The 26,772-nt window shown below is 43.5% G+C and overlaps 1 protein-coding gene across 3 annotated transcripts; it reads left to right on the top strand.

The window, feature by feature from the left end:
* Window positions 1-3,489: 3,489 nt before the first annotated feature.
* Window positions 3,490-26,668, top strand: FLVCR1 (FLVCR heme transporter 1). Of its 3 annotated transcripts, XR_006289840.1 has the most exons (11): window positions 3,543-4,238; window positions 8,837-8,981; window positions 14,407-14,547; window positions 15,493-15,560; window positions 15,810-15,913; window positions 16,901-17,011; window positions 18,549-18,654; window positions 18,899-19,010; window positions 23,809-23,876; window positions 24,851-24,935; window positions 25,334-25,368. XR_006289840.1 is itself a non-coding variant. In XM_043543672.1 (10 exons), the coding sequence occupies exons 1-10, from the start codon at window positions 3,627-3,629 to the stop codon at window positions 25,406-25,408; spliced, it is 1,542 nt and encodes a 513-aa protein (XP_043399607.1). In that variant the 5' UTR covers window positions 3,490-3,626; the 3' UTR covers window positions 25,409-26,668. The 3 variants fall into 3 exon arrangements, 2 of the variants coding, with proteins under 2 accessions (XP_043399607.1, XP_043399608.1); XM_043543672.1 differs by lacking the exon at window positions 24,851-24,935 and having other exon boundaries at window positions 3,490-4,238; window positions 25,334-26,668; XM_043543673.1 differs by lacking the exons at window positions 14,407-14,547; window positions 24,851-24,935 and having other exon boundaries at window positions 3,520-4,238; window positions 25,334-26,668.
* Window positions 26,669-26,772: the final 104 nt, after the last annotated feature.

The following is a 26,772-nucleotide window of genomic DNA, read 5'->3' as shown; positions in this document are numbered from 1 at the left end:
GAACATAGTTTCTTATCTAAAACAGAATGTTACTATTAGACACATCTAAATAGCTCATAGGTAGCTTACAGAATATTATTTGATTAAAATGCCTTCTCTCCAAAAAGCTGATCTAAAATTTCTAACAGTACTCAAGCCTGGTTTTAAAAAAAATCTATCTTTCCTCTAAACTCCTTGGGGTAGGGTCTGTTTTTTAAATCTGTGTTTGTATAGTGCCTTCTCCACTAGGATCCTGGTCCAGGACTGGGGCTCGTAGGTGCTAACACAATACAAATAAATAATAATAGGGGGGCTGGAAGCGAAAGTCTTTTACAAGAAAAATATCTTAACAATATGAAAACACTACAGACCTGAGCCTCGGCAGTGCTGTATTTTCTGGGGAGGGGGATCTATGTGTGTGATGCCCAAGCCAAATTTCAGTGGCAGAGAGAAAAAACAAAGGAATGTTTGCCCAAGGACTTTGGAACAAGGGGCAGTTGGTGAAGATCCATATTGCCTAGCAACTGACAATTCAACATGGTCATGATTCCATCACAACTGATGTCTTCCCATCTGTGCCTTAAATTACCAGGTAGGACAAGCTTTTCTCACTTCTGCATGGCAGCTACAATGAGCCAAATCCTGTAACTCCAATAAAGGCCAGTAAATTTCACTACACTGAGCCAAAGCTAGGATACAGGTAGGCAGCATCAGTGTCCATGCACCTTGCATAATCCAGTGTTGTGCTCCATGGGCGAATGCACAGCATGGAGGGGCAATGGGGTCAGAGGGTCAGTGAGTACAAATCCAAGAACCACACCCGACTGGCATGGGTAGGTGCAGCCAAGAGCATTAGTATAGCACTGAGGATGCAGTGCTGCTTCTGTTGAGGTTATGTGGGGGTTGTAGGTAACATTCCCCAGACTTTTGTCAATCATCCCCATGCACAGCCTACATAGGCCCTTTAGATCAGGAAAAAAGGAGTGGTTTTTAAAATATTAGCTAACATGTTTGACTTTTTTAAATACCACTTAGAATCTAATAGACAGGAATGAACAGCTTTACAAATGTTTAAACGCTGGGCGTTCAATATGAGGATTCTCCCTAGAAACTCTCTTTCCTAGGCTAGACATGCCCACGGAGGATTCTCTGAAGACCCAGCAGCAGGGACTGGAGCAAACGATGTCTCTAGAACAGGGGTGGCCAACCTGTGGCTCTGGAGCCACATGCGGCTCTTCAGAAGTTAATATGCAGCTCCTTGTATAGGCACCGACTCTGGGGCTGGAGCTACAGGCGCCAACTTTCCAATGTGCCGGGGGGTGCTCACTGCTCAACCCCTGGCTCTGCCACAGGCCCTGCATGTGCGTGTTGTTAAGGTTGTATTTTGAACGTGAAATTATCACATACACTTTGGGGATGGGAAACTTCCGGCTAAAGGCTTTTGAAAAAAAATTTTTTTTCTGAGGGCTTGTCTACACGGTTCTTTAGTCCGCAGAGCTATAGCCCTGCAAATCTGTGGATATCTGCATCTGCGGATGTATTGTTTACCATCTTTGCTGATCACAGATCCAAATGTTTGTATCTGTGCAGGGCTCTACCAGTGAGATTACAAGATAGGGTGCTGGTGCAGATACATATTAAAAAGTGGAGTGCAGATCGTGGGTCAGATACAAGTTAATTATCTCAGATGCAGATCCAAATTTTTTTTTATCTGAGCAGGGCTCTACGCATAGCTGGGAGGGATATAAATTCCAATGCACACGAGCATATTGTGCACTAACTGATCCATGCGGACCCTGCTGGTGCACACTGAAAGTTCTGTGGTGTGTATTAATGTAATCCTGTTTCAAACAGTACTACGTTAACATGCAGTAGGGAACTTTCAGTGCATGCCAGCAGGATCCACATGGGCTAGTACAAATTGGAATTTACAACCTAATTAGCGTGGCACCATGTAAATGAGGCATGATTCTTGGTTTTTGAATGCTTGGGATTAGCAATACTAATGTGAGGGAGTAGGGCTGTCTCCTCCTGCAGGGAAGGGTGTATAAAACAACAGGTGTTGGTTCCTCGCTTTTTGGACTCTGGCTCTGCCTCTTGGGGAGATTATCTGGCAGAACTATTCTACATCTCTCTAGCTGGGCTCTGGCTCACTGTATAGAGGGAATGCCTTCTCTTGACTTTGGGGTTCTAGTTTCCCAAGGGGAGCAATAGGGCAGAGGGGTAGAACCTGAACCTGTCTCCCCTGAGGGGAGAGGGTTCCTGTAGGGGTAAAAGGGTTGGATCCTCTCCATCACTACATGGGATTGTCCTCGATGGCCCAGGGAGGTTAAGAGAGCCTGTGGGCCAGACTTTCTTCACTCCTAGTCAGGCAGGGTATACATTACAGTCAATGCTGAAGCGCATCTTCCACCTGCTCCTAAGCATGGGCTGTCCTGGACAGTAGCTCTGCCAGCAGGCAAGAGGGGCTGGCACTTTCCTCCATCCCTGTCTGGGCTCTAGCTCCCCCAGTTCAAAGGGTGTTCAGCAGGGAAAGGCCCCTGGCTCCTCTCCCCACATTTTCTGGGCTTTGGCCCCCTCTAGAGAAGTGGTCCTTCTGTGGGGGGTGAGATGGGCTGGATCCTCTCCACGTCACTTCCAACTTCCCTATGGGGCAGAGACCCTGAGCATGCGGGGAGGGGGCAGGGGCTCCTCTCTTTGGGGAGTCTTGCTGCCAGGGGGCAGCTGGATCCTCATCCGGGGGAGGGGCAGGGCCACTGAGAGGGCAGGGGGCTGGATCCTGCTTCTCTGCTGGGCTCCCAGCTTCCCTATGGGGGGAGACCCTCTTCTCAGCCCCCCACTCCCCACTTGACCTGGCTCAGGCCAGGTGTAGCGGAGTAAAGTGCTCTCCGTAGTAATGTGCTACTTACAGTGTACTGAGCATGCTCAGGACATCTGCTGAAGCCACTGCCCTTCACCCTGCCCTTATTAGCCAGAGGACTCTGCGGACTGCTTTGGACAGGGGTTGAGCATCTTTTGACAAAAGCTGTTTCTTACAATGCTCACGTATAAATAACTGCTACGGATAGCACATTTCTACACGTAGCAATTTCACATACACCACAGTGCAAGAACCTGCTACCTGTAGGCCTTTGCTACAGCCGGTAGCACTTTACTACAACAGCCGTTTATTACAATCCATTACGTATCAGTAACGACGACCAGTAGCACATTCCTACACGGAGCAGTTTAATACACTACGCCCCTCCTCCCACAACCCGCGGGAGGGCCAAGGGCCGGGCCAGGGCGGTCACAGGAGGGCGGCCGGTGTGAGCACTTTAGTGCCCTACACCGGCCCGGCGCTGCGGCTGGACAGCTCCAGGCGTAGCGCCCGCGGGCACCGGGGAGAGCGCAAGTGGCCTGACGGGCTGGGGCGCACGCGCTCGCCCCAGGTAGGATAAAAGGATGGCGTAGAAGCTCCGCCCCTCTCTTGTGATTGGAGGAGATGGGGCCGGGGCGGGGCCGCGCGCGCGGCAGAACTAGGGACTCTCCACGGCGCGCCTCTGTCGCCTCTTTCCTACCAAGCTGGCGGCGCCGGGGCCGGCCGGGGCCGCGGGAGCGGCGCAGCGGGCGTGAGGCTCGGGAAGCTGGGCGGGGAGGGCGCGGCCATGGCTGGGGACGGGGCGGAGGAGGAAGATGAGGAGGGGGACATGCCCCCGCAGCCCAATGGGCTCCTCCCGGGGAAGGAGGCCGAGCGCGGCAGCCCCGCGGCCGGGGCGGATGCTGGGGCGCTCCCGGAGGCGCAGGCCATGCTGCCTTCCTCGGGCGTGGCGCGGGCGGCCCCCCGGCTCTCCTGGCGCAGGCTGCCCGTGCTGGCCGTGTTCAGCCTCTACTCGCTGGTGAACGCCTTCCAGTGGATCCAGTACAGCATCCTGAGCAGCGTCTTCGTGCGCTTCTACGGCGCCTCCCACTCCCGCGTGGACTGGCTCTCCATGGTCTACATGGTGGCCTACGTGCCGCTCATCCTGCCGGCCACCTGGCTGCTGGACACCCGCGGCCTGCGCCTCACCGCCCTGCTGGGCTCCGGCCTCAACTGCCTGGGCGCCTGGCTGAAGTGTGCCAGCGCCCGGCCTGACCTCTACCCGCTCACCCTGCTGGCCCAGACCGTGTGCGCGGTGGCCCAGGTCTTCATCCTGGGGCTGCCCTCCCGCATCGCCGCTGTCTGGTTTGGGCCCAGGGAGGTGTCCACTGCCTGCGCCGTGGCCGTGCTGGGCAACCAGGTGAGCCTGGGAGGGCCTGGGGCAAAGGGGAGGGCAGAGCGAGCTAATGCGGAAAGGGAGCGAAAGGTCCGGGGGGAAATGGGCTGTGTAGGAAGGTGGGAGTCGGCTTTGCCCCCTTCTTTTTTGAAAAGAAATGCCCGGTTGAGTCGTGGGGGGACAGGGGTAGGTCGGTGTTCATCAGTGCAGCAGCCACAAATCCATGGTTTAGAAGGGAGAAATCGAGGTTAAGGAAGAGGGGAAGGAAATCCAGACGGAAGGAGGGGAAGAGAAGAATCTGGTTGAAACTGGGGAAAATCTCAGCTGAAGTTAGAAGGCGCTGATGTGGCGCGGGGGGGCGGAGCACACTTTGATAATGGTGTATTTCTGCATGCTTGCTTTTCTAATACAGTATAAGGAACTGATGTTGTTTGAATGAGGAAAACTCAGACCTCAAGAGAGATTTTCCATTGATATGCACACAGCAAAATTCTCTATCACAAGAAGGAGAGAGTTAAGATCCAGTACGTTTTTGTGCATCCTCCCCACAAACTAATGTGATTTTTTCCTTGCAAATGAGTGTGGCAGGCCTACATAAGTGAAAATCTAAACTAGTTAGTCATTTCAAAGCTGGCATTGTATGAGAAACCTGACTGCTCTGATTCAGCATCTTTTCTGAAGTTTTCAAAGGCACAAGGCTGTTAGAGACTCATTATAATTTAATGGAGGCTTTGGCTGATGTATTTCTTTTAAACTAAATGTTATAGAAGCTAAATTATCTGTCCCTTATGATCCAATATGGCAAGTACTTAAACAAACCACATAGGATCATAGAATATCAGGGTTGGAAGGGACCTCAGGAGGTCATCTAGTCCAACCCCCTGCTCAAATCAGGACCAATCCCCAACTAAATCATCCCAGCCAGGGCTTTGTCAAGCCTGACCTTAAAAATATTTAAGGAAGGAGATTCCACCACCTCCCTAGGTAACGCATTCCAGTGTTTCACCCTCCTAGTGGAAAAAGTTTTTCCTAATATCCAACCTAAACCTCCCCCACTGCAACTTGAGACCATTACTCCTTGTTCTCTCATCAGCCACCACTGAGAACAGTCTAGATCCATCCTCTTTGGAACCCCCTCTCAGGTAGTTGAAAGCAGCTATCAAATCCCCCCTCATTCTTCTCTTCCGCAGACTAAACAATCCCAGTTCCCTCAGCCTCTCCTCATAAGTCATGTGTTCCAGTCCCCTAATCATTTTTGTTGCCCTCCGCTTTCCAATTTTTCCACATCCTTCTTGTAGTGTGGGGCCCAAAACTGGACACAGTACTCCAGATGAGGCCTCAACAATGTTGAATAGAGAGGAACGATCACGTCCCTCAATCTGCTGGCAGTGCCCCTACTTATACATCCCAAAATACCATTGGCCTTCTTGGCAACAAGGGCACACTGTTGACTCATATCCAGCTTCTCGTCCACTGTAACCCCTAGGTCCTTTTCTGCAGAACTGCTGCCGAGCCATTCGGTCCCTAGTCTGTAGCGGTGCATGGGGTTCTTCCGTCTTAAGGGCAGGACTCTGCACTTGTCCTTGTTGAAGCTCATCAGATTTCTTTTGGCCCAATCCTCTGATTTGTCTAGGTCCCTCTGTATCATATCCCTGCCCTCCAGCATATCTATCTCTCCTCCCAGTTTAATGTCGTCTGCAAACTTGCTGAGGGTGCAATCCACACCATCCTCCAGATCATTTATGAAGATACTGAACAAAACCGGCCTGAGGACCGACCCTTGGGGCACTCCACTTGATACCGGCTGCCAACTAGACATGGAGCCATTTGGTCACTACCCGTTGAGCCCAACAATCTAGCCAACTTTCTATCCACCTTATAGTCCATTCATCCAGCCCATACTTCTTTAACTTGCTGGCAAGAATACTGTGGGAGACCGTGTCAAAAGCTTTGCTAAAGTCAAGGAATAACGCTTCCACCGCTTTCTCCTCATCCACAGAGCCAGTTATCTCATCATAGAAGGCAATTAGATTAGTCGGGCATGACTTGCCCTTGGTGAATCCATGCTGACTGTTCCTGATCACTTTCCTCTCCTCTAAGTGCTTCAGAATTGATTCCTCGAGGACCTGCTCCATGATTTTTCCAGGGACTGAGGTGAGGCTGACTGGCCTGTAGTTCCCAGGATCCTCCTCCTTCCCTTTTTTTAAAGATGGGCACTACATTAGCCTTTTTCCAGTCGTCTGGGACTTCCCTGGATCGCTATGAGTTTTCAAAGATAATGGCCAATGGCTCTGCAATCACACCCGCCAACTCCTTTAGCACTCTTGGATGCAGCGCATCCGGCCCCATGGACTTGTGCTCGTCCAGCTTTTCTAAATAGTCCCGAACCACAGAGGGCTGGTCACCTCCTCCCCATGCTGTGCTGCCCAGTGCAGTAGTCTGGTAGCTGACCTTGTTCGTGAAGACAGAGGCAAAAAAAAGCAATGAGCACATCAAAGAACAAAACGGGTAACATCACCAAGTAACTTACAAAGTGCTTGTTTCAAATATGTACAGCATGGTTCCATTTTTAAGAGTTTTTCAGAAAAACTAATCCAATGAAAGTTAGGTAAACAATGAAAAAAACTAATGGAGAAACAAGCTTCAGTTGAGACTTGTAATGAGGTGAAAGGTCTGTTTAGCTTTGTGTTAAATAACTGATTATCATTTTCCCAAACAAAAAGAAGAGAGAATAAATACACTAACAAATACTACTATAATACTGCAGCATCCGGGGTGGAGGCGAGAAGATCGTGGGGGATGAGAGTCATGTGGAGATGTAGGCAGGGCTTGTGGTCTGAGGGTGAGCTTGGGGCAAATTGTCATTCAGTCCTTCTGAATCAGAGCAATTCTTGCATCAAGGCTCTCTATGATGATGCTGCCTTGGTGTGCTAGGTTACTTAGCTATTAGTTCTGTGGAATCCCTTTAAGAACTGATTACTCCCATTCCCTGCGCACATCTGTGACTCCACATCTCAGACCTTCATGTGGTGTTTCTATGGGGGATGCCATATGGAGGAGGGATGCTGGGGGTAGGCAAGAGGACCTGCCCCTTTCATGCTCCTAAATTCAGGTAGAAGTCTTCATGCTCACCAGCTGTAGTCCTGATCTGATGAACCAGTTCAGGACAAACAGACTAGGATTGCCCTTTGGTGATCCTCAGTAATCTTGCCAGCACGACTGGATAATTCATGAGAGGAGCTGATAATTTCACTCTTGTTCAACTGGAAGTCGTCTTACCCCACTATAAGAGTGAGTTAGTTAGTTCTAAGGCTATGTTTTAGTCATGGGTATTTTTAGGAAAAGACATGGACAGGTCACGGGCAGTAAACAAAAATTCATGGCCCATGACCTGTCCATGACTTGTACTATATTCCCCTAACTAACACTTGGGACCATGGATGCTCTCGGGGGATGGTTGGGGGGGCACCACAGGGACTGGGGCGTGGCCCGGCACCCCCGCTGCTGCTGTGTAGGGGGAGGTTTGGCAGGGCTGGCAAGCTCCCTACTCGGCTCCGGGTGTTCCTGCAGCTCCTAGGGGGAAGGAAGGCCAGTGGGGCTCCCTGCGTTGCCCTCGCCATGAGCTCTGGCTCCGCAGCTCCCATTGGCTGGGAACCACAGTCAATGGGAGCTGTGGTGGTGGCGCCTGTGAGCGTGTGCAGCGTACTGAGACCCCTGGCCCCTCCGCTTAGGAGCTGCAGGAACATGCCGGCAGCTTCCATGGAGCCTCCCCGAGGTATGTGCCGCCCCGCACCTCAACTCCCTTCCCCAGCCCTTAGCCCCCTCCCACCCAAACTGCCTCAGCAGCGGCCAGTAACAAGAGACAAAACCAAGAGAAATTTAAAGAAACTCTGCTTATTCCTGCAGAAATTTTCAAATGTTTTACATACCAGGAGCCAAATTTTAAGTCATAGCCTTCTATTTTTCTTGAATTAGAGGCTGAATTGAAACTGGCCCAAAACATAAATCTGCTATTTTTGTATTTTATGGCACTTCTTGTCAGGCTTAATAGTAACTGAAAATGTGTTTCTACAAAGGTATTCCCTTCCCAGTTGCCAATCTCTTCCTGATTAATCCTGCAGTGAAAATATAATGCTGAACTTCCCTTTTATAACATCAGGCTGTGAAGTCAGATGCAGGATTATGATCAAGAACGAGGGAAGACTGGTTTGTAAGAGAAACGCATGTCCTGTCTAGATGTACTGTACATTCAGTTACAGAATGACAAGCCAAGTAAATGTCTGTGCATAAAGCAGTGTTCTCATATGAAATTTCCTCCTTACAGAAGGACTTCCATAATTTTTTTTGTTGTCAGTGTGTAACATTCCAACTGTAGCATTGCAGTGAAGAGAGGAAAACTCGTTTATGGAAATATTGGCTGTTGGTTGTGAAGTACAATTGACAGATCAATAACTGCTGCCCTTCAGTACAATGCAGGAACACTTTTCCTTTGTAATTCTTATTAATCACTTTCTGTGCTATAATATAAGCTCCGTATTCCACAGGTTAGGACTTTTTTTCTTTGTTCTTTTGATTGCTTGTGTTCACAGGAAAGTGTATTTGTTTTTTGTTTCTTTTTGCAGCTTGGCACAGCAATTGGCTTCTTGTTACCACCAGTTTTGGTTCCAAACACAGTTGATGATACTGATCTAATGGGGCATAATATCAGCATCATGTTCTATGGAACAGCAGCAGTATCCACACTTTTATTCTTATTAACATTAGTTGGTAAGTGAAACATTTCATATGGTGGCTGTGTGAGCAAAGCAATCCAGTAGTGACTCTAAATTCCATGAACTGCGGCTTTTAGAACAAATTGCAAATCCCACCTCTTTGACTTAGCTTTCCTTGGAATAAACTTATCAGTGTCTCACACCAAACATCTGCTTTCTGTCGAGATACTCTTAGCAAGTGGTGAATTAAATGTGCTTGTTTTTGTTCTTGGGAGGCGCAGCTTACTATAATGGTAAGGGCTGTATAAGTATCTAGATAGGTTGAATTCATGTGCAAGTTTTGTTTGTCTAAAATAGTGTTTGCCTGTGTTTAACCATGCTATGTTGTGTTGTGTGTTGGCCCTGAGCTGTAGAAAAAGACCTGAATAGACTTAGGCCTAGTCTGCACTAAAAAGAGTTTGCAGGAATAGCTAGATCTGCAAACTCTCCTAGTATAGATGCCTCTTATACCAAAAAGTGCTTTTGTCAGAATAGCAAATACCAGCTCCCTAAATTATATGAGCTTTTCCCCACAAAAGCATGTTTGTTTGTTTGTTTTTTTTGCCAGTATAACTGCATCTAAGCTAGAACTTTTGCTGGTATACAATGTTATTTAAAAAGAAAAATCACAACCCTAACTGTTACTACATCAGCAGATGTTTTAAGAGTAGACTTAGCCTCAGTTTCCTGTTTTAACTTTAAACGAGTTGAAATGCCATTGGAGCAGAAAATTTGAGAATAAGTAAATTGTACACTGATAATACGTGAGGTGGTTTCTGCATGTTACCTCTTGTGGGATGTGCCCCAAGGTCCTCAAAAAGCAGTGGGTGTTGGGATTGCACAAGCAGCGCCTCAAGGCACTGAATGCTCACAGGTGAGATTGTAAGAGCCTGGCCCCAGTTGCCTCAGTACCTTCCTTTTCTGTGGCTAGCTGCAGGTGTAGCAATGCAAAACTCCCTCAGTTTTGCTTCAGAGCAGAGATTGATGGAAACGCATTTAGAGATGTGTTCTTGTTAGGACTGGAGCAGAGTTCTCCTATTCTGTGGATTTGTATGTACATTGGTGATCAGACAGGACAAGGCCTGTGTCATTCTGATCCCTCCTGTTTGGGCCAAGTAGTATAGGTATGTGCATCTTCTGGATCTGTCATGGTTGTCTTCAGAATGTCTAGCCCAGGAAGACAGCCTTGTTCTGCATCCCCAGGCCAGAGTCTCTTTATCTTGCAGCTTGGATTATGAGACATCAGCTTCTGATCTAGTGTGTCCAGCAAAGTTGCATTTCATACTACAGTCCATAAAACCCTCCAGTGTTACTAACCATGTCCATTTCTGTTATCTTTGTTGGCAGCAGATAAAATGTCTCCATGCTCTGCTCCCTCTTAGTCTATTTTTGGACTTGTTGTATAACTGAAGTCTCTCAATTTTCTGCCATTCCTTCAGTTGACAACTGTAAAATATTCAGCCATCCCAACATCAGGAGATTCCCTAAAGGACTGATGTCGGTTTAAAGAAGTGTTCAGAAACAGGATCTTAGCTTAATGCTGCCGGAGTTAGAGTACTCCTTTTGAACCCTGGGGACGGTGTTCTTCATTCCACTGGTTGCTAAAAACAGTATTCTTAGGGCTGGTCTGACCTCAAAGCGGAATAGGGAACTTTCAGTGCACAGCAGCAGCGTCCATGACACGCAGACTGTGTGTAGCATGTTAGCGAGCAGTAGATTTACATCCCAGCTTGCCAGGCTCTAACCCTTCTATACAAGCCCAAGGTCAGTTACATCTATGATAAATGAATGAGTTGCAGGCTTTCATAGTTGATACTCCCTTTGCTTTATTCCACATGGATACACATGTCTATGTTCCACATGTATAACTTTTACCTGAAGTTGAGCTTGATTTCCTCTTACACCAGATAAACTATCTCCTGTTTTCTTGATAAAACCTCCTTACCTGTCATTGGAAGGGTGGAAGGAGTTGTGAGGTTTTAGTGGGGTTTTGTTTGCTAAAGCTTCAGGAAGATGGATAGGACATTTGTGGTTTTATAAAGCTGGTGAGCTGCTCTTATTTTTCCAGTCTTCGATATTGAATTCACATTTCTCATTCACAGTCAATGTGAAAGCTGCTGATCAATACTACAGATTGGTGATTGAGTGTCTAGTGATTACCAAATATCAGTGTCTGAATTTGTCTAACCTGAGGATGTCGAAAGTTTAAGGAAGTGGTAGGGGAAAATGCTAATTGAATAAATCAAAATAATGAGAACTGAATCCTACTAAGATAAAATGTAAACACATTCAAGTATTGTTAAATAGCAAGTAAGAAAGGATTTGTGTTTAGACTTTATTTCATAAACCTTTATGTGCTTTCTGTTTTAGTGGTCCCACCTACAGTGAAAAAAGGAAAAATACTAAATCATCAAATACAGCTGAATGCCACTTGAACAATTTTTGACACTGGTTTTATATCCACAGCATATTGAACTAGTATGGTGTGACTATGTCTTTAGAGAGATACACAAAGGTCAGAAAGGTTTTAATGGGTTCATTGACCTATTCGTATCCAAAAGATCCCTAAAGAAACTCCAGAGCCAATGGTATATTTACAGAAATCCAACTTTTAATATTATAAATAAAATAAGTTATACTACAGACTGTTAAGGGTCTGATACAAACACATACCAAAGCATGTAAATTCAGGTACCACTGAAAGTCTCTTCTTGCCCTATTCTCTTATGTTTGTGTATTGTAGAACCTTTAGTGATTGGGGTGAAATTCACCCTTTTGTAGAGGGTCTGCATGAAGACTTGTGTACCATTTAAGCCCTTTAAAATGGTGCATAAATGGTGTAGAGGTCCTTGACAGGTCTTCTGCACAAAAATGTTATTTTTTTTCATCTTGTGATCTTTGTCACAAATGTTACAATACTGAGATATAATGGAGTTAGCATAGCAGTGCACTTTTGGCCTTATAACTAAATAAGGGAGCTAGATTGACCCTCATTTTGACACTGTAAGCAGAACATCTCAATACTTAAGACAAGGGCTAGGTGATCTGATTAATGTGATCCTGCTTCATTCCAGAGTGGATTGATTTTAATCATGATATGAATCAGCAAGCAGAAAACCTTGAGTTAAATCATCACTTTTATTCTTTGTTTTGCTTTTGTACTTTTTAGTTATTTTCCTAAATAATAGCTGATTCTCATTGGTTGGTAACAATTGAAATATGTTGATTTGCTATTAAATGCCCTTATGCTAAGTTTTTGGTACTACTCTTTAATAAACTATATCTATACACATTTATTTTAGCAATTTTATACTTTAACATATATTCAGATTTTCTTAATTTTTATATTTTTATTGTGTTACAAAATGAAGAATGACACATTCCTTATTTGATTTTTTTGGTTTTTAGCTTGTGATTTGTGGCAAACTGAATTTGAACGGAATTTGAAATTCAGTTAAATGCAGAAAAACATTTTAAAATTGCTTTTAATAGACTAACTTACTTGTTTTTGTATGTAACCAGTATATTCAAAGTAATCAAAACATGTTTTGCATTAAAACTGCTTTATTAATCAAAGGAAGTATGGTCTGTAGATAGTGAATTAAAGTAATTGTTTCTTGTCTGCATGTCCTTCAAGATTTTAGGGCTAGTCGATCTCTGACATCTTGTTTTTATTCAGTCATTGGAAGAGGAAAACAAGCTTTCCTGCTTTTTCAGCTCCCAGTCAGTTCCTTACCTTTGAATTGACTAGTCATTGAACTGAACTAGTGGAATAAACTGAAATGAAGAAAATATTCTCTCTGTACCTGCAGAAGAAGCTACTGCTGTCAAAAGCTGGCTTAGCACTTCAACAAACAGCTGGTTCCAGGTACTTAGCCAGTGACTTCCATCAGTTGAATGGTTTGACTCTAAAACTTAGGCAGCAAATGTACTAATAAAATATTATTTTTTAAAACAATTTAAATAGATTATAGTATGTTTAGGCCTTAATATCGGTTGTCATAGGTTGTGATAGCAATGTTATCCAAAAATAATCTCCCATCAAACCAGGATTCAAAGAAGCTTTCAGGGAAAGTCAGCTGACTTCTTCTTTAGAACAAGGACACGTTAGAGCATGAGAAGGAGCAATCAACAGTTAAAACACTCTTCCTTTTTTTCCAGTCCTCTAATGTACTGGTTATTTAAGCAGTCTGCAAAAGATTGTTACTGTAGAACAGTGGTTTTCTACCTGTGGTCCGTGGACCCCTGGGGGTCCGCAGACTGTGCCTAAGATTTCCAAAGGGGTCCACATCTCCGTTCAAAATCTTTGGGGGTCTGCAAATGAGAAAAGGTTGAAAATCTTAGCTTTAATGTAAGGGCAATAGCACAGATCAGATTTTCTCAAGTTTTGTTCTTCAGTTATCTGTGGGGCCAATCAGAAAGAAGACAACTGAGTTACTGTAACTTGACAAGTTTCCAGTGAAACAAAATGGTCTCCCTTGAAGGATATCTAGAGTAAAGGACACTTAGGGCTTATTTACATGAACATTTAGTTCGCAGCAGGCTGGGTTGTGAATATCCTAATCTACCCTGCTGTGGATTAACTGTGCATGTGGACCCTGCTGACACACCGTAACAGTTCATTAATGCGCTTTGATCTAGCCTCATCTTAAAGAGGACTAGATCAAAGAGTGCTAATGAATTGTTTATGTGCGGAGCAGAGTCCACATGGGCATTTAGTTCACAGCAGGCTAGTGTGGGATAGATTCAGATCCCAGCTACTGCAAACTAATTATTTGTGTAGATAAGCCCTTAATCTTGGTCCTTTATTCTCAACCGGGAGGAAAATAAGTTCTTTAAAAAGAAGTTATGGTGGAGGCTTACCAATACTAATGCTTCAGTTTCAGGACTTGAACTGTTGCATCTTCTTTCTTAACTGAAGTTAGCTCAAGGTGTATTTAGGGAAGTGCTGATCCACTGGCTTGTTTACTTCTGGGACTCCAACTACAAACTGGACCAGGTCCAAATAGAGTGGAATATGTTGATCCTGGTTTGGGTAAGCTGTTCAGTCATCTTGAAAAGAGAGACATAGTGCTCTGAATAGTGCGCCAATTAATTTATGCCATAGCATGACTTGGGCATTTGCTTAGAGTAATTGTATTCTAAGATATAAGGGCCCAAACATGTGACAGATGAAAAATGTCTCTAGGGTATGTTTGTCAGTAGCACTCCAACCAGAGTGAATGGAGGTGGCATGTTCAATCTGGCTAGCTCTTGTCAGAGGATAAAGTTGAATGGAAGACATTTGTTGTTTATGCTTTCATAAAAATCTATTTTACCATGTTTCTTAAACCGGAACATTTTGTATTCACGTAAAATCCCAAGCCATTACTCAAGGTAAACTGGTAAAGGTAAGTAGGGTGAAAAACTCTATTAATGTTGTTCTTTTGTGTTTGTTCTAGTGTTTGATGAAAAGCCTAAATTTCCTCCAAGCCAGGCTCAAGCAGTTCTCCAGGACATTCCTCCTGAAGATTACTCTTATAAACAATCAATAATTAATCTGTTCAGAAATATTCCTTTTGTGCTTTTGCTGATCAGTTATGGTGAGTGTTGCCTTTTATCTTTAGGCTGGTAATAAAGGCCAGATACATTCCTAGAGTCCATCCAATCTTTGCCATGCTATCACTCATTTAACAGCTTGAGATCAAAAACTGTGCGTGGCCTGTGGTCTTCTCAAAAACTATGAGCAGAATTCAGTGCATCATGGTACTTTTGGGGGAAGCAGGTAGATGAAAGGCTGTCATTAGCTCTACACCTGACATCCTTCACCCCCTATAGTAGGACTACTTATACTAATTGGACTAGCACTTCTGACATTAAGATTGGGCCTGGAATGACTGAAGCTTAATTGATGTGAAGCCTTGACAAATCATAGTCTTTATAGCTGCTAAATGATTAAGAGAGTAGTTCTGGGGGGACAAATGTCATGTAGCATGGTAAATGTCTCTAGTGTAGACACAGCCTGGGAGAGCAAGACTTGCTGAGGAAAGTAGCTTTATTGCTTTGTTTTTCTCTGATGTGTGGAAGACCTAGGGAAACAAACTGTGGGAACAATGAAGCTGACTGTATATAAAATGCTTTTAAATGCACAAAGCAAACCCACTGAGGAAAGCATAAATATATCTTCTCTAATCTCTTTAAGTTATTGTTATCTTAATTACCATTTTTAAGAATAGGTAAAATACATTTGGACATGTGTGATTTTTAGTTTGAGTGCTTCCTTTTAAGGAGTAGCTAACATAGACCCCTAAAATTGTCATTCTAATTCAACTCATTCAGACAGATGGTGGCTTGAATGCTAGCCCTTGAGAGTCTGGGCACAGATTATAGCGGGAGGGCAGGGGCGCTTTAGGATACAGAGAAACCTTTTACCAAAAAAAAAGGCAATAAGTAGACATCGAGCTGGTGACTTACTAAGTTTCCTGGTGGGGAATGTTGCTTCTTTTAATTTAAACGTTTGATTGCATCATGTTGTTTTGCTATTGCAGGTATGATGACTGGGGCATTTTATTCTGTCTCCACATTATTGAACCAAATGATAGTAACATATTATGTGGTAAGTTTCTCTGGAATCCATTGCTTTTTCATTTGTATATCTGCAGAGTTGGTTTCCCAGGTGTTTTGTGGGCATTTGTGTGATCAAGGATTCAGTCTCCTTTGTAGTCCCTTAAAATTGCATGCTCCATACAGTTATGGAGGTGATAAGTACTAGTGTTTGAATTTATAACTGTCAAGAGGTCTGAGAGCCTGACTCCTTGAGTGGAAGTGAGTTATTAATAAACACCATATAAATATTTGTTGAAAGGGAGAAGAAGTGAATGCTGGGAGGATTGGCTTGACACTGGTGGTAGCAGGAATGGTGGGTTCCATTATTTGTGGTTTGTGGCTGGATTACACCAAAACATACAAGTAAGTGAGTGAGTGGAGTTGGGATGGGCAGGGGTAGGGCGGATGTGTAATTGTTGGGGGGGGGAAGGGGGAGTCTTGTATAAAAATGCAAAGATTCAAGTGCACCTTTGTGGAAGGGAAATGATTAAAAAAAAAAAAAAAACAGTATGTCCATGATTTTTCTTTGTCCTTGAGGGAGTGCCATGACTGAGACTGAGGTAGGAGTCTTAGAGTCTATCTCATTGGTTTCTGGCCAGAATGAGGTTGGGGCAGGGTTGGGCTGAGTCCACTATGGGGTGATGTGAGAATTTGTAGGGGTTTCTGTCTATCCCTGTGGCTGGAGAATGTATGCATGACGTTAGCAAAATAGGAAAGGCATCTTGGGTTCCAGCAGACCCACCTCTCCCAATTCTATCTTGTTCCAGCTTTGACCCAACAAGTTCCTCCTTTGGTGGAGCATACTGGCTTCACCACATTTTAAATTAGGAGCTTAATTTATTTATTCAAATTTTTGCACCCTCTACTGGGTCTTTAAATAAGCATAACATAGCTTTTAATCCAGCGGATGTCTGTGGAGCAGAACACTGTTACAGGCTCTGTAGAATGCATATGCTGTGGTATTTAGCAAACATGTATAAGGGAAATAGGGGATGTTGATTTTCAAAACAAGAACGGTCTTAGAGTGAAGTTCTTATTTCAGTGACTGTTTCTTTATTATAAATTATGTACAGTAGCTTTAATAACCCTAGTGGATGGTAATGCAGTAGGATGGTTGCCCTGCTGCATATGATTGGCTAATAAAACTAATGTGTGCCTCAGTTGCTCAGACTGCATCCGTTAGCACAATTTGTATATATATGAGTTGGAATTACCTGAAGCAGATTTTTAAAACTCATATTTCAGTTATAGCAAAGAGAATATGTAATATTCACACGATGTCCATGTTGGACAATATGTATTGCCTTCTCAGGTTTACGGTGGGTATTTTCTCTTGGCTTTTGTTTGCAGACAGACTACTTTAATCGTTTACATTCTCTCATTTGTTGGAATGGTCATATTTACTTTCACCCTGGACATTGGACACCTTGTAATAGTGTTTGTGACTGGAGGAGTGCTTGGGTAAGGAATCAAAGGGGAAAGGAAGACCTGTTGTAATTCCAGTTAAAAACTATATCTGAAGGTATCTAATGGCTTTTTTTAAACTAAAAGACTATACCTGTAAAACTCCCTTTCCATACATACGACCTATCTTATACTACAGATACAATGGGTGAGTGGACCAAATTCTGGTCCACTGAGGTCAGTAGATTTACTCTCAATTTTCACCAGTGTGATGAAGACCAGAATTTAGCTTTCTTATATGAGCCTGACCCAAAGCCCATTGAAACAAATGAGTCTTCCCATTGACTTCAGTGGGCATTGGATCAGGCCCCCAAATAAACAAAAGTAGTGGGGTTGGGCATTTGAGCTCACTAATAATAATTGCTACTATGTACAATGTATATTTTTCTAGCAACCAAAATATGCTAGGCACATCCCAAATGCAGAGGAAGATACAGTCCTTGCCCCCAAGAGCATATAATCTAAAAAAACAAAGAGGTGGGGAAAGGGATATACAAGTGAAGCGACTGGGGTGATGATAGGCGTTAAGTCTAAGTTATAATTGTAAAAAGTAAGTACACTGAGTTCCCATCTGCCCTCCATTCAGTTCCCCCAATTTCCACAGCAATCCCCAGGTGCAGTTCTAGTGTCTCTACTGATGGTCAATCCCGTTCCTCCACAGCGGGGTGGGCACTCTCTTTGGCCCGAGGGCCACATCTGGATATGGAAATTGTATGGGGAGCCATGAATGCTCACAAAACTGGGGGTTGGGATGCAGGAGGGGGTGAGGGCTCTGGCTGGGGTTGGGGGTTCTGGGGTGGGGCCAGAAATGAGAAGTTCAGGGTGCAGGAAGAGGCTCTGGCTGGGGGTGCAGGCTCTGGGGTGGGGATGAGGGGTTGAGGGGTGCAGGAGGGTGCTCTGGGCTGGGACTGAGGGGTTCGGAGGGCAGGAGGGGGATTGGGGCAAGGGGTTGGGGTGCGGGAGGGGGTCAGGGTGCAGGGTCCAGGCCCGCTTATCTCAAGCAGCTCCCAGAAGCAGTGGCATGTCCCGCCTCCATCACCAATGTGGAGGCGCGGCCAGGTGGCTCTGCATGCTGCCCTCTCTGCAGGCACCACCCCTGCAGCTCCCATTGGCCGTGGTTCCTGGCCAATAGGAGCTGCGGGGGTGGTGATTGCGGCAGGGGCAGCGTTCAGAGCCACCTAGCTGCCCCTATGCGTAGGAGCTGGAGAGGAGACATGCCGCGCTGCTTCCAGGAGCTGCGTGGAGTCACGGCACAGATCGTTTATGAATGAGAACCAGACAAACGTGTCAGGACTAGAATGGTGGAAGGATATGAGAATGACATTGTAAAACAAGGGCAGATAAGTAGGGAGGGCCAGATTAAGCCCTAAACTATATAAATTCTTGAAATCAAGCACATAACACTGTAACCTGATACTTTAAAATGACCTTTTGTTCAGGTTTGTTTTTCATATCCATAGCAATGGAATAGCGCCACACTTAGGATACTCTTGTTCTCACCTTTTTTTTTTTTTTCTTTTTTCCCCCCCTTCAGCTTCTTCATGACGGGTTATCTCCCACTTGGCTTTGAGTTTGCTGTGGAAATTACCTACCCAGAGTCTGAAGGCACTTCATCAGGACTCCTTAATGCTTCAGCACAGGTTATTGCAGACTTATTCTTGTAAATGAGGGTAACATTTAATAAAGCCTCTCTGCCTGAATTTTTGGGGAAACAGTCCTAGATTTGACTGCTGGCATTTTATTGTGCTCCTATAGTGTTTGTTTACCAGTCTCTAGACTGGTAGAATAACTATAATACACTGATCTGACTTTTTGTAAGCTAAATTAGAAGAGATTTACTAAATGAGTCTAATAAAATCTGAAATGTTTTATGATTGATTACAGATATTTGGGATTTTCTTTACACTGGTTCAAGGAAAGCTCATAACAGATTATGGCCCTCGTGCAGGAAACCTTTTCCTCTGTGCTTGGATGTTAATAGGCATTATTTTGACAGGTAACTAATCACATTTGCTATTTACCTTTATTTATATAGGTATTTTTGTTCTTTGTTGATGAGTTAATGTCTCCAACAAAGCAATAGAGTTTAAACACACAGTTTTCTTATCTATGTCAAAGGATGGAAAATTATTCCTTGATTAAAGAATTGTTGTTAATATTTACTGCATGCATACCTCATTCTAAGGACAACACAGTAACTACGTATACAGTCATGTTCCTGGCTGCATCTCTACAGTGTCTTCATAAATTTAGAACATTTTACTATCTTCAAAGCATTGCAAAACATCTTAGTAAACACAAATGAAAGAAACATACATCAGTTTAAATTAGTACATAAAGCTGGATTTTTAAATCCAAAGTATGAAAAAACACACTTAAGAAATAGAGATTTTTGGATAGATTTGGTTAAATGGATTTACAGGGTGAAGTTAGTTTTGCCAGTAATGTCTGTCTGTTTACAAGCCAGAATGATCGTTTAAATATGTGGGGGTTTTTAGAACCAATCATAGAATCATAGAATATCAGGGTTGGAAGGGACCCCAGAAGGTCATCTAGTCCAACCCCCTGCTCGAAGCAGGACCAAGTCCCAGTTAAATCATCCCAGCCAGGGCTTTGTCAAGCCTGACCTTAAAAACCTCTAAGGAAGGAGATTCTACCACCTCCCTAGGTAACGCATTCCAGTGTTTCACCACCCTCTTAGTGAAAAAGTTTTTCCTAATATCCAATCTAAACCTCCCCCATTGCAACTTGAGACCATTACTCCTCGTTCTGTCATCTGCTACCATTGAGAACAGTCTAGAGCCATCCTCTTTGGAACCCCCTTTCAGGTAGTTGAAAGCAGCTATCAAATCCCCCCTCATTCTTCTCTTCTGCAGACTAAACAATCCCAGCTCCCTCAGCCTCTCCTCATAAGTCATGTGCTCTAGACCCCTAATCATTTTTGTTGCCCTTCGCTGGACTCTCTCCAATTTATCCACATCCTTCTTGTAGTGTGGGGCCCAAAACTGGACACAGTACTCCAGATGAGGCCTCACCAGTGTCGAATAGAGGGGAACGATCACGTCCCTCGATCTGCTCGCTATGCTCCTACTTATACATCCCAAAATGCCATTGGCCTTCTTGGCAACAAGAGCACACTGCTGACTCATATCCAGCTTCTCGTCCACTGTCACCCCTAGGTCCTTTTCCGCAGAACTGCTGCCTAGCCATTCGGTCCCTAGTCTGTAGCGGTGCATTGGATTCTTCCATCCTAAGTGCAGGACCCTGCACTTATCCTTATTGAACCTCATCAGATTTCTTTTGGCCCAAACCTCCAATTTGTCTAGGTCCTTCTGTATCCTATCCCTCCCCTCCAGCGTATCTACCACTCCTCCCAGTTTAGTATCATCCGCAAATTTGCTGAGAGTGCAATCCACACCATCCTCCAGATCATTTATGAAGATATTGAACAAAACCGGCCCCAGGACCGACCCCTGGGGCACTCCACTTGACACCGGCTGCCAACTAGACATGGAGCCATTGATCACTACCCGTTGAGCCCGACAATCTAGCCAGCTTTCTACCCACCTTATAGTGCATTCATCCAGCCCATACTTCCTTAACTTGCTGACAAGAATACTGTGGGAGACCGTGTCAAAAGCTTTGCTAAAGTCAAGAAACAATACATCCACTGCTTTCCCTTCATCCACAGAACCAGTAATCTCATCATAAAAGGCGATTAGATTAGTCAGGCATGACCTTCCCTTGGTGAATCCATGCTGACTGTTCCTGATCACTTTCCTCTCATGTAAGTGCTTCAGGATTGATTCTTTGAGGACCTGCTCCATGATTTTTCCAGGGACTGAGGTGAGGCTGACTGGCCTATAGTTCCCAGGATCCTCCTTCTTCCCTTTTTTAAAGATTGGCACTACATTAGCCTTTTTCCAGTCATCCGGGACTTCCCCCGTTCGCCACGAGTTTTCAAAGATAATGGCCAAGGGCTCTGCAATCACAGCAGCCAATTCCTTCAGCACTCTTGGATGCAACTCGTCCAGCCCCATGGACTTGTGCACGTCCAGCTTTTCTAAATAGTCCCTAACCACCTCTATCTCCACAGAGGGCTGGCCATCTCTTCCCCATTTTGTGATGCCCAGCGCAGCAGTCTGGGAGCTGACCTTGTTAGTGAAAACAGAGGCAAAAAAAGCATTGAGTACATTAGCTTTTTCCACATCCTCTGTCACTAGGTTGCCTCCCTCATTCAGTAAGGGGCCCACACTTTCCTTGGCTTTCTTCTTGTTGCCAACATACCTGAAGAAACCCTTCTTGTTACTCTTGACATCTCTTGCTAGCTGCAGCTCCAGGTGCGATTTGGCCGTCCTGATATCTTTCCTACATGCCCGAGCAATATTTTTATACTCTTCCCTGGTCATATGTCCAACCTTCCACTTCTTGTAAGCTTCTTCTTTTACAATCAAATACATTGCTCAGCAAATAACTGCAAATCAGGCTGGAAATAAGGAATAAATTGTTAACAATGAGAGTAATAAACCATTTGAACAGCTTACCAAGGTCATGGTCGATTCTCAATCACCAATCATTTTAAAATCGAGATTGGATATTTTTTCTAAAGGATATATTCTAGGAATTATTTTGGCCTTGTGTAGTATGGCCTGTGTTATACAGGAGGTCAGACTAAATGATCACAATGGTCCTTTCTGGCCTGTGAAAAGCTCCAGGTGTTTTTAATTGATTTCAATGTTTTTGGAGTGAATGACTTTCTCTAGTAGTTGCCTGAGGTGATCACTCTTCTAAAATAGAATGATCCAATAGTTGTATAAACAGACAGCGCACAACTTTATTTTGTGAAAAAGAAGTTTCTTTGTATGAACTTGATCTGCCAGTTTGGAGGTAAAACCACAAATTCCTTCCAGCTGCCATAAGAAAAGGGATGGAATTGCCTAGTTATGGTAGCTGCCATCACTGATGGCTAATATCTCATTTTCTGGAGATTTGACTGCTAGAGGGGTATTACTTACAAAATTATGAGAGTAAGGAGTTGGCTAAAATCTGTAAAACTAGTTGCTAGTGGTAGATTTATGTATTGTTGAGCTTTACTCAAACCTGATAGCTCAAGAGAGTTCAAAGTTTTATGTGCCTCATCACTACAGTGTTGGATTGCACATATCCACATGTGCAGGTGGTGTGTGTATTGGGGGATGGGGCTCTTGTGCATATTGGTGTTTGAGTGTGATAGGAGATTTTTGCCTGTAGGTTTTACTGACAAGCTTGCAAGGCTGTCTTATAAGATCTCATGTTATCTGAAGCCATATATATGTGGGGCATAGACAATTTTACTAGTAATTGTCTTACGAATTACTTTTTTAAAAATGTTTTTTAGCGGTGTGCTGCTATTGTGCAAAACATTCATGTCTTGTAGCTGTTTTTTGAGAACTGATTAGGCATTCACTTTTTAATGACTTGTTAAATTTTTGGGTGGCATTGGCATTCTGCACATTTATTTTTTGTCTGCAAGGGCAAAACTGTCCATTATGGAATATAATGAGGAAAAACTAACCTTGTTAGCCAATTAGAAATACCCACCACTGAGAGTGGGCTTAAGATAAGAACCTTTTGATTATGAGGAATGCTGAATGTCAATTGGCTGGTGAAGAAATAATAGCATTTTATGTGTGTATGAAAGTTTACCCTCACTAGCTTGAGTTTGATTCCTTGGCTTAGGGACCTTTTTAAAGGTAAATTATCCAATGAAGAACTAGAAATTTGGTGGTTACTGTAAATAGGCCTATAAAGCTTTATCAGCCCATAAAAGTGAATGATAGCACTGCCTCACTTTTGTAGTAATCCAGAACATTTTTGATACTGTAATAATCCTAATACTTATATAATGTGGTGCAAAGAAACTGAAGCAAATCATGCTTATTATATAGACAGGAGGTTGTTTATGCCTCAGATAAAGTGGCTTGCTCAATGTGCCACAACAAGTCAAATTCATGGTTGGAGTGTGGGATTTTTTGATCTTGGGCCTGTGCTTGGTTCACTAGACCATACTTGTAATTTAATGCATTTGAATGTCAAAGCATGTTGCTTTGAAGAGAGGAACTGACTTGGAGGAAACTTAACTGAGAGTGATTCCTGGAATACTGTGTCCCACTCACATGCTTTCATTCCCCAGTGGGTGGCTTGATAGCATTCTTTTCTGGTGGTCTGATGTTGAGTAAGAAATCCCTGGACATTGTGCACTCAGAGGGAACGTGGGAGAGGTGCTGGGGCGTGGAAGTAGATGCTTTCCCTCTAGAAATAAAACTGTTCTGTTCTTTCATATAAGAGATTCTGTACAAAAGTCTTCTATTCTGAGGGTCTTCTTCTGAGGGATTTAGAGACATGCAAACAGCCTGACAAGACTTCATTATGGGCAGCTCTAACGTTCTCAGACTAGAGAAATTACTGTTTGTTCACAAATTTATACCTGGGACTTACTCAGTGTACAGGGAAGTTTACATGTGTACAGGGAAGTATTTGCCAAAAACATCAACATTCACCATGCCCCTACTGATGTCTTAATGTGGTTAAGAAAATGTCTCATGTAAAAACTTGTTAAATGACTTCTGTGAGGGACAAGTTTAAAACTTGTGAAGAATATGGGTAGGTGAATAAGTCAGAGTGCAAATAAAGAAATCTCTTTTGAACAGGTGATAAAGAAACTGCCACATCTGTGCCATAGTGGTACAGCCAGTCTCCTGGAATGGTCGCGGTATGTGAAAGTTGGGGGGTTACAAATGTTTTCTTTGTTTCAGCCTTAATCAAATCAGATTTGCGGAGACAGACTATAAATTCTGGGATTTTGAACACAGACATTAAAGCTGTAAGTGATTTAACCTTTTTTTATTTTGATTATATTATTGCACTTTAATATTGTAATTACATGAGTATTTAACATCAAAATACAATATGTGACTGCTTCCTAATTCAGCTAGAGCAGCTGATACACTTTAGGACCTTCCCTCAGTTATCTGATTATTTCTCTATGTAACTGATATGTGTATATCTCTTAGCGGTTCTTCAGAATATAGGACAGTGCCACCTGTGCCTTCAGAGTTTCCTCTATTCTTAATAGCTGGTATTGGTCTCCATATTGCTTGCTGCAGATTAGCCCTTTAACTGCATCAAAATTTACAGTGCTTACTGCAAAGAGCTTTTTTTAAGTATAGGCTTAGGAGTATATGCTATACATTTGGCATTTCTTCCCTTTAAGTGAGATCCACGTATGTATGAAAGAGAGGCATGGTAGAGTTTCATGCCATGGTGAATTTATTGAGTGCGGTTTAGGTGTATCCCAGGGATCAGCAACCTTTGGCACGCAACCTGTCAGGGAAATCCACTGGTGGGCCAGGACGGTTTGTTTACCTGCAGGGTCCTCCGGTTCGGCAGATCGCAGCTCCCGCTGGCCACAGTTCGCTGCTCCTGGCCAATGGGGGCTGTGGGAAGCAGCAGCCAGCACATCCCTCAGCCTGCGCCGCTTCCCACAGCCCCCATTGGCCTGGAACGGCGAACCACGGCCAGTGGGAGCTGCGATCGGCCGAATCTGCAGACGCTGCAGGTAAACAAACCGTCCTGGCCCGCCAGTGGATTTCCCTGACGGGCTGCATGCCAAAGGTTGCTGATCCCTGGTGTATCCCTTTGCTCCTTTTGAAGTGAGGGAAAGTTGAGCAATAAGCATTGCTTTATGTTCTTTAGTAGATCACAAGATGTGTATTCCTAGCTGTTAGCTTTGCAATATATTATGTAGTCACTAGTTGTTTAAATGAGGGTAAACAGTTGAAATTTTCCATCCTGTATTTTTCTTGACCTTCAAGGAAATGAAGATGCCTTTGTGAAGTCTTACTGTAACAGCATCTATCACATAGTTTTCTGCCTACTTTAGGTAATTCACGTGTACCTATAAGTTACAGCAGGATTTCCTTATTTTCAAGATCCTCCTCTACTGTATTTAAATACAGTGGGAATGAACTGAATGTTAATCTCAGTAAGATCCATGTCAACACTTCATCTGTAATATAGATGGGAAAATTATAGGAGATCTAAATTCCATATAATTTTTAATCGTAAATTGAAGGGGGAAGGGAATCTGTTTTTTTTTATGCCTTTCTGTTATCTAACTCAAACTAATTATTCACCAAATCTAGTTTCTAAAACAGTAATGTAGTCTAACTGGCTATATGAACTGTAGAATTTAGTGATTAGTTTCATTGTTCACTGGCAAACTGAAGTCAGGGATAGCTTCATTTGTATAACTACTTAATCCCTTAATTCTTTCTGCAGGTACCAGTTGACAGTCCTACAGAACATGAAAAGAATAATACTGAGTTAAAATACCAGTCAGAATCAGCCCTGTGAGACAGAAGGAAAATACTGTAGAAACGCACAAGTTTCATGTAATAGTGAAGTGCACTAATTAGCATAATCACTGGATTTGTATGTATGAGTCGTAAGAATTTTGTTAGAATATTGGTGTGAGTCGTTCAGTATTACTGAATGAAGATGCACAATTCATTTTGTCTAAGGCATAAATGGTTTTAACTTTATATTGAATATTTATCATAGCTGTTTTCAAATTTGGTAGTCTTATTGGTAAAGGTTTCTTTGAATGCTGTCTACCCTCCTGAAAGCAGTGCACGCTCAGAACCTCATGGTAAAGAAACTTGCATCAAAAATATAAATGTCATAACAAATGGCCAGTCAGTTTTAAATGAAGTCAATACATTTGATGAATTCACTTGCGCAAAGTCACTCTTTCCTAATGCACAATCTGTTACTGGGGAGAGAGGGACTGAGCAGACACACAACTAAAAGGGATTGATATTTTAACAGTATTTTTTAATATAAATGTGTTGCAAATTTTAAACCAGCCCTTCTGTTTGAGGGATCCTGTCTTTAGCACAATACCTAGAACAAAAAAATAATTGCAGGCATGAATGTGTCAGAGTGAAATCTGAAGCTTTACCTGCCTTGGGGAAAACCACAGTATATGAAACTTTTTGGTACCCCAATACAGGCAAGGGGAAGCACTTTCTGCATGAATTAATCATAATACATACAGGGGAGACTTAATAGTGATCTATTGAATATCGAAACCCTTTCACAAAGGTAAAGTGGTCATAGGCAATGGAGGGCTATGACTTGCTGTACCTCCATAAAATGCTCTGAATGCTACTTTAGAGAGCTGGTGTGAGAGGAGTCCATGTTTACAGAAAGATGGTGCCTTTGCTGCTGAACGCTGTAACCCGGAGCCTTGGCTCAGTCGAAGTTATATGTGTTGTCTTGTGTTGCCGGGGAAATTCCATTGCACAGGTTTAAACACCTCCTCTGTGTATTTGCTAACTTAACAGAAAATGTCTTCCATCCTTTCCATGCCTCTGCGTCATGAACTGTAATGATCGTCTCTAGTTCAATGCTTGTGTTTATCATGTAATTTGCAAACAACTTGCTTAGAAGTAAAACATGTTTGTCCTTCAGTCCATACAGATTTAAACAAATTGTGAAAGGGAAGTGCTTCATGACCTCCGTGCTCTTTGTACTGTGTGTGATAAATAAGGTTGTGATTTTGTCACACTGATCATGGAAATTATGAATTTGAATAAAGTCTGTGAAATCTTGGAAATGGTTGTAAAACATATTTGATTATGCCCCCGGACAGAGTGGCCTTGCAACCTGGTGCTCAGGGTCAGAGCGCTACTCAGGTTTGACCCCATTTACTTTCT

The sequence above is a fragment of the Chelonia mydas genome, chromosome 3, assembly GCF_015237465.2.
Source record: "Chelonia mydas isolate rCheMyd1 chromosome 3, rCheMyd1.pri.v2, whole genome shotgun sequence".
NCBI classification, from domain to species: domain Eukaryota; kingdom Metazoa; phylum Chordata; order Testudines; family Cheloniidae; genus Chelonia; species Chelonia mydas.
This window is presented reverse-complemented; position numbering and strand designations above follow the sequence as displayed.

Excerpts from the sequence above, each read along its gene's own strand:
- FLVCR1 (XM_043543672.1), top strand. The coding sequence starts at position 3,627 with ATGGCTGGGGACGGGGCGGAGGAGGAAGATGAGGAGGGGGACATGCCC. Across the intron at positions 4,239-8,836 it reads TGGCCGTGCTGGGCAACCAG|CTTGGCACAGCAATTGGCTT; the intron begins GTGAGCCTGGGA and ends TTCTTTTTGCAG. Across the intron at positions 15,914-16,900 it reads GATTACACCAAAACATACAA|ACAGACTACTTTAATCGTTT; the intron begins GTAAGTGAGTGA and ends TTTTGTTTGCAG.